This window comes from Bubalus kerabau, chromosome 2 (genome assembly GCF_029407905.1).
Source record: "Bubalus kerabau isolate K-KA32 ecotype Philippines breed swamp buffalo chromosome 2, PCC_UOA_SB_1v2, whole genome shotgun sequence".
NCBI lineage: Eukaryota > Metazoa > Chordata > Mammalia > Artiodactyla > Bovidae > Bubalus > Bubalus kerabau.
The window spans coordinates 84,649,271-84,663,993 of record NC_073625.1 but is presented as its reverse complement, the minus strand read 5'-3'; the positions used below and the strand labels follow the sequence as shown (position 1 = coordinate 84,663,993).

Sequence of the window (14,723 nt, the reverse complement as noted above, 5' to 3'; positions counted from 1 at the left end):
CCAGCTCTGAAACGAAAAGCTTCCAGGAAATGTCCCTGTTATCACTTCCCCGCCTGCTGGGGGGCTGGGAGCGGGCGGTCCCCTCCGCCCCCGGCTCCGCTGCTCCGCTGGCGCGCTGGCTCGCAGGCGCCCCCGCGCCGCAGTCCTTAACTAGCGGCGCCCGGGTGGTAGCTCCGCCGCGCGCCGGGCGCAGGGGTCCCCGCCGCGACGCGCCGCCGCTTCTGCCCGCGCCTCCGCCCGTTTCGCCATGAGGGTCCTGGGTGGGCGCACGGGGACGCTGCTGGCGTGCCTCGCCCTAGTGCTTCCCGTCTTGGAGGCGAACTGTAAGTAATCAATAGCGTCTTGTCTTCTTTCCTCAGCGGTGCCAACTGAACTACGAGCCCTGTTGGACGGGTTTTCTTTTCTGGGGCTGCAGCCTCCCAGAAAGTTTCCAGTAAATGCTTCCATCAGCAGTGTATCTAGCGGGCGTTGTAATGGTGGGGCAGGGTCAATTGGGAGTCGTGTTGCCTACGGGACAGATTTCTAAAACAAGAGTGATACTAAACATCAATGAAGGAGTTAGAACACCTACCTACCAATTGCCCCTAACAGTTGAAGTTCTCAGTCAGATGACAAGGATGAGCACACTGCAGTATAAAAGAAGGGAGGAAAGGCAACCCACTCTGTCTTCCATTTGTACAAGCGCCTGACCCCAACCGGCACCCCCTGGCTGCAGCCTACCTCCCTTCTGCAATTTCTGGACTTTGATCTTGCTTTGCTTATCTCAACATTGACAAACGAATTGTTAGGAGATGACTGCGCGTTTGCATAGCAGATGTCATTTTTTTTAACCTTGAAGTTAAAAGGACTATTAAATAATGTAGTTTTCAGATCGTTTTTTACTGACAGTTTTTGGCACTGAGTGCCACTCTTCCGAGATCATCGCAGGAATTCTTTTTAGTTTATCTTCGTGTGTCCTGTTCTTTATGTGTCCATGCCTCGATTCAAGGCAGGATGTTGAGTTTTCTCTAAAAGAATATAGTCATATCAAGGTATTTAGTACGTTTTAGTTGCCACTTAGTTTGTTCTCTAAAGTTTAAGCACATTCACTGGTCAAAAATGCTTTCTTGTGATATGTTTTATTCTCAGGAAATGGCATGATAAACTGAATTACACCATAAATGGTTAAAGCTCCATTGTAAGCTTCACAAAGATATAATTTCAGGAGAATTAAATAGGAATTTACTGACATTCCTTGGTGTTTCAGCGGTAAAGAATCTGCCTGCCAGCGCAGGAAACACGGGTTCCATCTCTGGGTTAAGAAGATCCCTTGGAGGAGAGAAGGACAACCTTCTTCATTTAAAAAGTGCCCTAACTAGTCAGCCAGTCACCAAGTAACTGATTGGATTTTGTAATCTGTCCCATTTCCAACAGCTGAATGAATAGCAATTCTGCTAACAGATTTGGTGGGTCTTTTTTAGGAGCAAGAGTCTGGTCTGGTGGCCCTCTGTGAAGGAAAATCTATGTAATTGAGTCTATATGTAGTCTTCACCCTTGCCACCATGGCTGCTTTTTTTATGAGTATTGAACAGACCACTAACCTGAGAGAACAAAGCAACAGCCAGAAGCCCATATGTACCCACAGATTCTCCAGGCTGGAGGGACAAGTGGAATAAGGGTGATTTACCCACATAGATTCTGAACCTTTAACCTTTCTACAATGGAGTGAAGCAATAGGGACAGGCTCTTACTGGTTCTAGTCTATTAGCATAATTCTTGTTAGTCCTCTGGTCCATTTTTTGGAATGGACTTTAAAAGGACACATTCAAGAACACTGGCTTTTAAATCTTCATAGAAGTGGTAAAACTGTAACTTTCTGCAATTATATGATATTTTCCATCTTTCAAAATAGCCTACTTGGCATTTTCTCATGAGTTTCACAGCGATTCCGTGATGCACTTTCCCAACTTGAGGAAAACATTACGCTTCCTCTCCGCCTCTATTAAAGTTATTAGCCATTCTTTCACTTCCTATTCTCACTTGATCTTCTTGAAGAAACAGTTGGTTCCGTAGGTCCCCTCTCTTCTCACCATCCCATGGGTATTGGGGACAGAAAATGTTAATGGTGATCCTATTGTTAAGCCAACTGTATACATTTTGACACTGTTGAAACTTATCCTTTTGAAATTGACCTCCTTTTATGTCTAGAAGCATTATCTTCAAATTTTCTTTCTCTCTCTACATAAGTGTTACTAGTTCTGTTTCTGTTGTTTTGATGATTTCTGCTTTTCTTTAAATGTTAGAGTTTCCTGGGGTTCCATTTTGACCTTCTGTCCCTATTGGACATCTTTTCCCAACTTAAACCACTGGCTATATCCTACTATCTCTTTATATTTTTAAACCATGCTTAATATAATGTGCTTAAAAAAATACACCTATAGCTTCACTAGCAAGAGACCATATTTTGCTTTATATTTTTCTAATCCCTTTTTTCTATAGGTACATTCTTAGAAATTAAAATATGTAAGTGAAAGAATGGAATTTTGCCCTTAAGAGTATTTGTAACATGTTATTTCACCTAAGAATGATGATTGTTTTTATATCAATAAATTAAAATCTATGTCACACTTTAAAACAGATTTACAATTTTCCTTTACAAATGTTCATCATAATATATTTAAACAAAATCATATTTTTGGACATTTATATTATTTCCAGTGTTTTGCTTATATCAACAGTATTATGAGGAACATATTCATATATATTTCTTTACATATGTCCATGTTCATTTTCTCAGTTTAATGTCCTAGAAATGGAATTGTTAGTTGAATATCCAAAGAGTGCACCTTTTTTTTTTTACTGGTGGAAAATCTTACTCTCTAATGTAATGAAAAATTCTGAAAATATCTACCCAGGGGAAAAGCAGAATAATGATAACAAAGTACAGAAAACAACCAAAGGGAAAAGTTAGTTTGGCCTGTGGTAGACAGCCTCCAAGGTGGCCCCCAATTACTCTTTTTTTTTTTAATTGTATTGGAGTATAGTTGATTCACAGTGGTATGTTGGTTTCTGGTGTACAGCAGAGTGGTTGGGCTATATATACATTTACAATATTCTTTTTCATTTTGGTTTATTACAGGATATTGAATATAGTTCCCTGTGCTATATAGTAGGACCTTGTTGTTTATCCATCCTATATATATTAGTTTAAGAGTGTGACTATTAAATGGTTTTAGACACATATTGTTATTATTTTGGTTGGTGCAAAAGTAATTACATTTCAGACTCTGAATTTTAATCATTGTAACTAGAAGGCAATGGCACCCCACTCCAGTACTCTTGCCTGGAAAATCCCACGGACGGAGAAGCTTGGTGGGCTGCAGTCCATGGGGTCGCTAAGAGTCGGACACAACTGAGCGACTTCACTTTCACTTTTCACTTTCATGCATTGGAGAAGGAAATGACAACCCGCTCCAGTGTTCTTGCCTGGAGAATCCCAGGGACAGGGCAGCCTGGTGGACTGCCGTCTATGGGGTTGCATAGAGTCGGACACGACTGAAGCGACTTAGCACCTTAGGCTCAAGCATATCTTCATTAATCAAAATAGGAGCGATTACAATCAATACAATATTGCCAATGAGAAATAAGTTTGTTTATTCCTGTAGCATAAAAATCCGGGCTTCAGGATTCAATGAACTCTTGGAAAGCAATTTCTGTGTCCTTGTGGTTGTGGAAGCATTTTTCCTGCCAAATGTTGTTGAGATGCTTGAAGAAGTGGTAGTCGGTTGGCGAGAGGCCAGGCGAACATGGCAGATGAGGTAAAGCTTCGTAGCCCAATTCGTTCAACTTCTGAAGCATTGGTTGTGAGATGTGTGGTGGGTATTGTCACTGAGAAGAATTGGCACTTTCTGTTGACCCGTGCTGGCTTCAGGCATTTCAGTTTTTGGTGCATCTCATCAATTTGCTGAGCATACTTCTCTTATGTAATGGTTTCATAGGGATTCAGAAAACTGTAGCGGGTTGGACCAGCAGCAGACCACCAAAGAGTGATCGTGACCTTTTTGGGGGGTGCAAGTTTGGCTTTGGAAAGTGTTTTGGAGTGTTTTCTTGGTCCAGCCACTGAGCTGGTTGTCCCTGGTTGTATAAAATCCACTTTACGTCACAGGCCACAATCTCATTGAGAAATGCTTTGTTGTTGTTGGGTAGTATAAGACACTTCAAAATGATTTTTTTTTAATTTGATTTCAGCTCATGAGGCAGTCACTTATCAAGTTTTTTCACCTTTCCAGTTTGCTTCAAATACCAAATGACCGTAGAATGGTTGACATTGAGTTCTTTGTAGCTTCTCATTTAGTTGTAAGAGGAACAGCTTCAGTGATGGCTTGCAACTGATTATTGTCAACACCCAATGGCCATCCATTGTGCTCCTCATCTTCAAGGCTCTGGTCTCCTTTGCAAAACTTCACTGCACTGCATGTTCATTAGCAGTTCCTGGGCCAATTGCATTATTGATGTTGAGAATGGCTCTGCTGCTTTATGGACCATTTTGAACTCAAATAAGAAAATGGCTTGATTTTGCTTTTTATCTAACATCATTTCCATAATGTAAAATATATATAAAATAAACAAGTAATAATTCATTAGCAAAAAGTATAAAGCAAGAAATGCACATTAAAATGATGTAAAACATAACTACATTGATTTCAGAATTTATTCCAATATCAAATGGCAAAGTTCAATAATGCAAAACTGCAATTACTTAATAATAGATATCCTTTGGAAATCTGATTTCAAAAGTAGATTTTAAGAGTACCTAATTCCTTTCATCTTTGCCAACATCGGATTTTAACTTCTTTTAAAATCTTTGTCAAAGCAATAGGTATAAAAAACGACTGACTTTTTGAGGTGTGAGGAGTAGTCCATACTATTTTTTAATTCATCCTTTAACTTTTTTGGTTGGGAAGATCCCCTGGAGAAGGGAAAGTCTACCCACTCCAGTATTCTGACCTGGAGAATTGCAAAGAGTCGGACATGACTGAGCGAATTTCACTTTCACTTTTTTATTTCTATATCATATTTTAGTTCTCTACTTCTTTATCATGACATACTTTCATTTTATAGATGCCAGATTTTCTCAATTTATTTAGGATATTATTTATAGATTTTTGGAAGTTATCTACTATGTCTCCAGTTACCTCTATTTCCTTTTGGGTCTATTATGTTCCTCTTGCCCTTCTCTTTCATGCTACTAATTTTATGCAATTATCTAGTGATTTTTAGCTGTTATTTCATAATTTTTGAAGACAGTCCTAAGTTGATTACATTGACTAGGTAGCTGGTTTAGAGTTCTTCTATGGTTGTTCAGTTCAGTTCAGTCATTCAGTTGTGTCCTTCTCTGCGACTCCATGCACACCAGGCTTCCCTGTTCATCACCAACTCCGAAAGCTTGCTCAAATTCATGTCCATTGAGTCGGTGATGCCATCCAACCATCTCATTCTCTATCGTCCCATTCTCCTCCTGCCTTCAATCTTTCCCAGCATCAGGGTCTTTTCAAAAGAGTCAGCGCTTTGCATCAGGTGGCCAAAGTATTGGAGTTTCAGCTTCAACATCAGTCCTTCCAATGAATATTCCGGACTGAGGTCCTTTAGGATGGACTGGTTAGATCTCCTTGCAGTCCAGGGGACTCTTAACAGTCTTCTCCAACACCACAGTTCAAAAGCATCAATTCTTCGGCCCTCAGCTTTCTTTATAGTCCAACTCTTACATCCATACATGACTACTGGAAAAACCATAGCTTTGACTAGACAGACCTTTGTCAGCAAAGTAATGTCTCTGCTTTTTAATACGCTGTCTAGGTTGGTCATAACTTTCCTTCCAAGGAGCAAGCATCTTTTAATTTCAAGGCTGCAGTCACTGTCTGCAGTGATTTTGGAGCCCCACGAAATAGTCTGTCACTGTTTCCATTGTTTCCCCATCTATTTGCCGTGAAATGATGGAACTGGATGCCATGATCTTAGTTTTCTGAATGTTAAGTATTAAGCCAACTTTTCGATTCTCTTCTTTCACTTTCATCAAGAGGCTCTTTAGTTCTTTGCTTTCTGCCATAAGGGTGGTGTCATCTGCATATCTGAAGTTATTGATATTTCTCCCGGCAATCTTGATTACAGCTTGTGCTTCATCCAGACCAGCATTTCTCATGATGTACTCTGCATATAAGTTAAATAAGCAGGGTGACAATATACAGCCTCTGTGGTTGTTGAAGGAAATGGCAACCCACTCCAGTGTTCTTGCCTGGAGAATCCCAGGGACGGGGAAGCCTGGTGGGCTGCCGTCTATGGTGTTGCACAGAGTCAAACACGACTGAAGCAACTTAGCAGCAGCAGCAGCAGCGGTTGTTAAGGTCTATGTTTCTAAAGGGACAATGTTTTTGGGAAATTTATGAGTTCTAGGTACTTGGGCAGGCTTCTGTTTAAGCCTTTGTGGGTATTGGTCGAGGGTGAATTGATGCTTTTGAACTGTGGTGTTGGAGAAGACTCTTGAGAGTCCCTTAGACTGCAAGGAGATCCAACCAATCCATTCTGAAGGAGATCAGCCCTGGGATTTCTTTGGAAGGAATGATGCTAAAGCTGAAACTCCAGTACTTTGGCCACCTCATGCGAAGAGCTGACTCATTGGAAAAGACTCTGATGCTGGGAGGGATTGGGGGCAGGAGGAGAAGGGGACAGCAGAGGATGAGATGGCTGGATGGCATCACTGACTCAATGGACGTGAGTCTGAGTGAACTCCGGGAGTTGGTGATGGACAGGGAGGCCTGGCGTGCTGCGATTCATGGGGTTGCAAAGAGTTGGACGCGACTGAGTGACTGAACTGGACTGAACTGAATTGTCAAGGTAAAGAGGACATTACTCTTTGAAATAACTCTTTCTAGTTACACTACTTGATCCCACACAATATATGTTAAATGTATCTTTCCTTATTACTTGTTTTATTTTCCTTCTTTTCCTCGATTTCTTATCCCAATCATTTTTTCTCCTTTCCAAGGTTATCATTTTACTCCACTATTATTTAGACTGTGTCTTACAGCCTTTTAGAAAGTCCACAGGGAGTTCTGAAAGGTTGGCAGAAATTATGTTGAATTATAAACATAGTCAATGCTAGTCAATGCTTTACCAACATTCCAAATAATCTTATTTCTACATCAGCACTTAAAAAATAGTAATATCCTAAGAGTCTCCCTGGTGGGACTCCCTGGTGGCTCAGATGGTAAAGAATTCACCTGCAATGTGGGAGATCTGGGTTCTATCCCTGAGTTGGGTAGACCCCTGGAGGAAGGCATGGCAACTCACTCCAGTATTCTTGCCTGGAGAATCCCATGGACAGAGGAGCCTGGTGGGCAATAGTCCGTGGGGTTGCAAAATGTCGACACTACTGAGTGACTAAGCACAGCACAAGAGTCAAAATGGAAGCCTTGAGATCTAGTCTTCCTCAAGTTTCTAAGCATGAGGAATACTTATTGCTTATTGGGGAGGTCTGGGAGATGGTGCAGGAAGAGGGGTATTGCAGAATTAGGCCAGCTCTCTTATTGTTGCCTTTTGCTTTTCCAAACATAAATACAGACACAGGCCACTGAACTAATAATATTAATTGACGCCACCCTAACAAAATAGGTCAAATAGAACAAAAACAAAACATTTACTGGGCTGTAACCTCTTGTTACATGACATCAAATCAGATGGTGTTTTGGTGCCCTAATGTGTAGGAGGTAAAAAAGACAAAGCAAGCTGACTACATAAATATCTTGCTGCACATCCTAAAAAGAGACCTCTTGTTGTAGCCTCAGAAAGTATAACCAATTTACAGTATAGTTGTTTAGAGGAGAAAAGAAAAGGCTATAGAAATTTCCTCTTTAGACCTTGCCAAACTCTAAATTCTGAGTTCCTTCAAAAATACCTTAATTTATCACTTGCTGAGAGCAAACACATGAAAAATAGCAGAAATGGACAATATATTTTATTTCAAGGTAATAAGCTGCCTGTTCTGTCTTTTGGGTAGTTTTGGAAGGAGTAACTAATATGTACCCCTGTCTTTGTCTAGGGCTAAAGCAAAGGTTTAATCTTGGGGATAATTGGCAGAGTGTTCGATTTACTCTTTTTTCCTAGACTAGGGGCTGTAAATTAGTTACAATTAAATCTTCAAGTAAGGAGAGGTTCATTTCACTTCTGTTGTGACTAAACAGTTCAAGCATTGTTTTCCTACTCATTTGATCTGTTCTAGAAGGCGGGGTGGGGGGGGTGGTCAATGATCACATTTTTTAAAATGCCACTGCTTTCCTACTTCTAAATGCCAACCCTCATTTCTCCTAATCCAAATGTTATAAAACTCACCTTTATATGTATACTATATATTTCACAGGTTGTCTCCTCTTCTTTCCTAGATTTAAACCTTATCCAGACCTACCTCTTATGGTTTCCCTTATAGCTCAGTTGGTAAAGAATCCACCTGCAATGCAGGAGACCCCGGTTCGATTCCGGGTCGGGAAGATATGCTGGAGAAGGGATAGGCTACCCTCTTCAGTCATTCTTGGGCTTCCCTTGTGACTCAGATGGTAAAGAATCCACCCGCAATGCAGGAGACCTAGGTTCGATCCCTCGGTTGGGAATATCCCTTGGAGATGGGAAAGGATACCCACTCCAGTATTCTGGCCTGGAGAATCCATGGACTGTATAGTCCATGGGGTCGCAAAGAGTCGGACATACCTGAGTGACTTTCACTTGCTCACAGACCTACCTCTTACAGTATTTGATTCTCTTAAATTGTTTCTTGTCAGCCTTTTCATTGCTTAGTCCTCTTGAAAGACAGAGGCATCGTTCACCTTTACAGAATACTTTTTAAAATGTTTTCCCAATCCTTAATGTAATAAATGAGAAGAATCAGTTGCTCAGCAGTGTAGTCAAGGCTATGGTTTTTCTGGTAGTGGTGTACAGATATGGGAGTTGGACCTCAATAAGAAACAAATGTGAAATGTAGAGAAGTGTATTAGCTAGTATTTTAGCTCTCTTTTAAAAAAAATAAACTTTACTTTAAAAGAATGGATGTATAACATATGTACAGACATAACATTTGTTTCTTAAGGCTAACACAAGCTTTTCTGAAGTTGTAATAATGATGTAGCCTGATGAATGCCTAATTAAAAATATATCTTTGGTTTTTTTCTTAGTCCTTGCAACCTTCATATTTTTTAATACCCCTCCTCAACTGTAAATATTCTATTGTATAAATCTTTATAATAAAAATCAAAGATTTTTACATTTAATATGTGATGATTAATTTTTTCAGTCTTTAAACTTTTTATGTTGTATTGGAGTATTGGCCACCTCATGCGAAGAGTTGACTCATTGGAAAAGACTCTGATGCTGGGAGGGATTGGGGGCAGGAGGAGAAGGGGACGACAGAGGATGAGATGGCTGGATGGTATCACTGACTCGATGGACGTGAGTCTGGGTAAACTCCGGGAGTTGGTGTTGGACAGGGAGGCCTGGCGTGCTGTGATTCATGGGGTTGCAAAGAGTCGGACACGACTGAGCGACTGATCCGATCTGATCTGATCTGATAGCTGATTAACAATGTTGCAGTAGTTTCAGGTGAACAGCAAAGGGACTCAGCCATACATATACATGTATCCTTTCTCCCTCAAATATGTGATTATTTAAAATAAAATTTGTAAAATAAAATTTCCAATTATTATTAACTAATGATTTTTCTATATCATTTGGAAAATAACAATAGTAACTTCCTATATCAATCAAAAATAGCAATTCTATTTTTACCAGTCTTTGTGTAAGCAAAGCATGCCATTTCAGCAGTTGAAAGATAGGAGAAGGCAATGGCACCCCACTTCAGTACTCTTGCCTGGAAAATGTCATGGACAGAGGAGTCTGGAAGGCTGCAGTCCATGGGGTCGCTGAGGGTCGGACACGACTGAGCGACTTCACTTTCACTTTCACTTTTCACTTTCACGCATTGGAGAAGGAAATGGCAACCCACTCCAGTGTTCTTGCCTGGAGAATCCTAGGGACAGTGGAGCCTGGTGGGCTGCCGTCTATGGGGTCGCACAGAGTTGGACACGACTGAAGCGACTTAGCAGCAGCAGTGGCAGAGAGATAAGAAGCACAATTACATCTCAAAGTGTTATCTAATTGTTCTGTTTATGCATTGGATGCCATTTCCCTGACCCTGTCCCACAATGAAGAAGAAACAAAGATTCAAACACTCTGCGAAACCAAACACTAGCCTAAAATTCCCTTCTCACATACATTCTTTTAGGGACAGTTTTTCATTCTTGGGATGCCAAGAGGGGCTAAAAGAAGAGACAGAAAGCAGAATTTAAAAAGATGAGTTTTAGGAGAGAGAAATGTGAGAACTATCTCTGCAAAGGTAAGAGATTCAGAGGATGAACTAGCCTAAAGTTTGGGTCTCCTCCATCTGCTACCTCACCTGCATCTGACTGATTGGTTTTGGACAACCTGCAGTTCTGACCCCTCTGAACAGAACATAGCAGGCTTGAACACCTAAGTGGGAAAGGGGCTTTTAACGTTTTTCTTTAACTCTTGATGGAGGTCAAACTGAATTGAACAGTGAGGGAATTTTCCTGTGAGAAGAGTCAATGATGAGCTTCCCTGATGGCTCAGCTGTGAAAGAATTTGCCTGCACTGCAGGAGATGCAGTTCTGTGGGTGTGACCCCTGGGTGGGGAAGATCCCGTGGAGAAGCAAATGGCAACCCACTCCAATATTCTTATCCCATGGACAGAGGAGCCTGGTGGGCTATGATCCATGGGGTCACAAAGAACTGGACATGGCTTAGAAACTAAACCACCACCACCACAGAAGCAATGCTAACTCCACTATCCTTATGACAGGTGTTAAATGAAGTATGTACCAACAACAATAAATTATTTTTTGTTGTTTAATCAAATTTATGCTGAAAAAAATTTTTGCTCCCACAGAAAACATTGAGGGAGTCAGTGGTTATGTTATTGACATAATTGTTCAGCTTTTGTGGTCGTTATTTTGAAGAAGGGATAACTCAGATAAGGTAAAAAAATCAAGCAAATTCAGTCATGTTTCCAATCTCGGACTACTCATAACTAAATATAACCTAAATTTTTTAATCTGAATGTAACACTTTTCAAGCATGTTAGTTGGCTTTTCACAAGGATTTTCTTGAAAAACTTCTTAATCTAAAAGAAGTGAAACAAATGATTAGAGACAATGTGATGATGCCAAAAGAGAATGGGTTTTGGAGCCAGGCTTGATGAACTTTGTTCTCAGTTATGTGAATTTGGTAAGATTAAACTCCACTTCTCTTGAGTTGTAGTTTGTTATGTGTTTAACAGCGAGATAAGGTTAATAGGAGATAATACAAAAAGAGCATGTATGTGCTTACGGTGCCATATTTAATATTATGATAAATAATGAAATTTTTTAGACACTCGTACATGCAACCAGGATAGATATCTGGGGACAGATAGACCCTGAGCCAGTGATAAGAACACTTCAGAACATATATTTGTCTCATCCTACAGTTCTGTAGTTTTAGTTTAGATCTGTGATGTCACATTTATATGTTTTTGACAAGGAATGGTAGATAACTTTGAAAACACATTCTGTTAGATGAGTGGGTTTATTTTATAACAGACAATATGTGTCTTATTTAAGATACCAAGTATGTCCACTACACAACCACATAATTTATATTTTTTTAATCAAGTACATTGTGGCATTTAAGTGGTAGAATACATAGAAGAAAGAGCACTGGAGGATAGGTATATTTAAATTCTTGTCCCCATGTCCATCAACAGATGAGTGGATAAATAAACTGTGGGACATATATACAATGGAATGTTACTCAGCCATAAAAAGGAACACATTTGAGTCCATTTTGATGAGGTGGATAAACCTAAAGCCTACTATGCAGAATGAAGTCAGAGAGAGAAAAACAAATATCATATATTAATGCATATGTATGGAATCTAGAGAGATTGTATTGATGAACCTATTTGCAGAGCAGCAGTGGAGATGCAGACAGAACAGACTTATGGACACAGTGGGGAAAGGAGCTGCTGCTGCTGCTGCTAAGTCACTTCAGTTGTGTCCAACTCTGTGTGATCCCACAGACGGCAGCCACCAGGCTCCCCCGTCCCTGGGATTCTCCAGGCAAGAACACTGGAGCGGGTTGCCATTTCCTTCTCCAATGCATGAAAGTGAAAAGAGAAAGGGAAGTCGCTCAGTCGTGCCTGACTCCTAGCAACCCCATGGACTGCAGCCTACCAGGCTCCTCCATCCACGGGACCCTCCAGGCAAAGTACTGGAGTGGGGTGCCATTGCCTTCTCCGAGGGGAAGGAGAGGGTATGACAAATGGAAAGAGTAGCATGGAAACATATGTACCACCATATGTAAAACAGTGGGAATTTGCTGTATGATTCAGGGAACTCAAACTGAGGCTCTGTGACAACCTAGAGGGGTGGCTTGGCGTGGGAGGGTGATTCAAGACGGAGGTTCAAGAGGGAAGGGATGTATGTGTACTTAAGGCTGATGCACGTTGATGTATGGTATTAACAAACACAATATTGTAAAGTAATTATCCTCCAATTAAAAATAAATAAATTAAAAAAATTCCTGTCTCCTTAGCACCACTTTGTAGTTCTATGATCTTGAAAAATACATGTAACTTCTTTCAGCTCCAATTTCTTCAATAAGAAAATGGAAATGATAATTCTATCCTGTAGCATATTTCTTTATTTGTGTAGGATCAAATGAAATCACTAATATGCACTTTGAAAGTTGTTATACACCATCCCAGTTGAAAGTAGTATTGGGTTGAACCTAGGTAAACTAAAACAAACTTTCAAATTCACACAAAATTTATTTAGACAGAATCATTTTTTAAATTATTAGCTTTGTTATCCTTTAGGTCAGAGGTGTAACAATTTTCATTTTTAATATTCCTCTCATTATCAGAGATAATGACACTTTTCCCTCTTTTCTGAGAAGCAGTAGCAAATAGTAGTGGATGGTTGCAGGTCTGAGCATTGGGGTGCCTGTGATCTAAGTTGTGCTTTTGTTGTTTATAAACTTAATAACTTAGAGCAAATATCTTGTATGCTCTGGATTTTCATCATCTCTGTAGTAATGGAGTTTACTGTGTTTTCTTCTGATTTTATAAATTTATGTGAGCATTTTTTAAAACTATCACTTTAGTTCTCCCTGACAATTGACAACTTCCCCAAAGATAAGTATAATATGTGTTACTACACAAGGTCTGTGTCATGCAATGAGGCTCTTATAGGGAAAGAGATATACTTAAATATCAATATTAACCTCTGAATTCTAAAGTTTGATATTCTGTAAGGAAGAAATGCTAAGGAGTGATGTTTATGGTTTGTTTTCTAATTGCATCTGACCTTGATTATTCTGTTATTACATCAGTATATTCATCTTTAATACAAAGTGTTACTGTTTTCCTCAGAAAGGCTAACATATTTTCTTCGACATTCAGAAAGGCTTCCCTGGTGGCTCAGATGGTAAAGAATCTGTCTGCAATGCAGGAGACCTGGGTTTGATCCCTGGGTTGGGAAGATCCCCTGGAGAAGGAAATGGCAACCCGCTCTAGTATTCTTGCCTGGAGAATCCCCATGGACAGAGGAACCTGGTGGGCTATAGTCCATGGGGCCACAAAGAGTCGGATATGACTGAATGACTAAAGCTTTCTTCTTTTCAGAAGGGCCAAGTTTTTGCTATATTTATTATCAGGTAGCATGCTTAAAACTATTTCAAATAAATGAGATAATTTTAATCTCAGACCCTTTCATTGTTGGTCGGGCTGCCATTTTTCAGTTAGCAATGCACTTGGTGGCTGGCATGCTCACAGAATAGCATCTTTTAGATGCACACAGCCTTAATTTATCTTGAGCTCGAGCAGCAATAAAAATGGTGAGTGATATATGGGAAATAGATGGGGAAACAGTGTCAGATTTTATTTTGGGGGGCTCCAAAATCACTGCAGATGGTGATTGCAGCCATGAAATTAAAAGACACTTACTCCTTGGAAGGAAAGTTATGACCAACCTAGATAGCATATTCAAAAGCAGAGGCATTACTTTGCCAACAAAGGTCTGTCTAGTCAAGGCTATGGTTTTTCCAGTGGTCACGTATGGATGTGAGAGTTGGATTATAAAGAAAGCTGAGCACTGACGAATTGATGCTTTTGAACTGTGGTGTTGGCGAAGACTCTTGTCTTCTTGTAATACTCATGTAAGGTATTACATGTACACTGTACACATACCTGTATTGGTTGCCGTATTGTATTATTTTTTATTTAATTTGCAAAAGTTGTTTATAAATTCTAGATGTCAATCTGTTGCTTGATTTTGAACTTTGTTATTTTTATCATTATTTGTCAACTGCTTAAAATTTTTTATATACTCAAAGTTACCATTTTTTTTTCTCTTTGCCTTCTGTATTTTGTGCTTTGCATATGGTTTTCCTTCTGCCATGGGTTTTTATTTTCTCATTTGTATAGATAACCAGGTGTTTTAGCCTATCAAGTATCTTTCAAATAGTTGATTGAACTGTACTCCTACATTTCTCAGAGATCACACAAGTTTTCCATTAAAACTGAGAAAGTTTGTTACTCTAAAGATGCTGTGGCTATGACTTTTGACAATCATTTCAGCATGATGTTT

The 14,723-nt window shown here is 39.9% G+C and overlaps 1 protein-coding gene across 1 annotated transcript in view; it reads left to right on the top strand.

Moving 5' to 3' along the window:
• PROS1 (protein S) overlaps window positions 1–14,723 on the top strand; it is a 62,077-nt gene continuing 47,354 nt past the window's right edge. Inside the window, exon 1 of the mRNA XM_055567858.1 lies at window positions 1–323. Coding sequence (XP_055423833.1) covers window positions 248–323 — 76 coding nt within the window. The 5' untranslated portion in view covers window positions 1–247. The remainder of the gene's footprint in view (window positions 324–14,723) is intronic.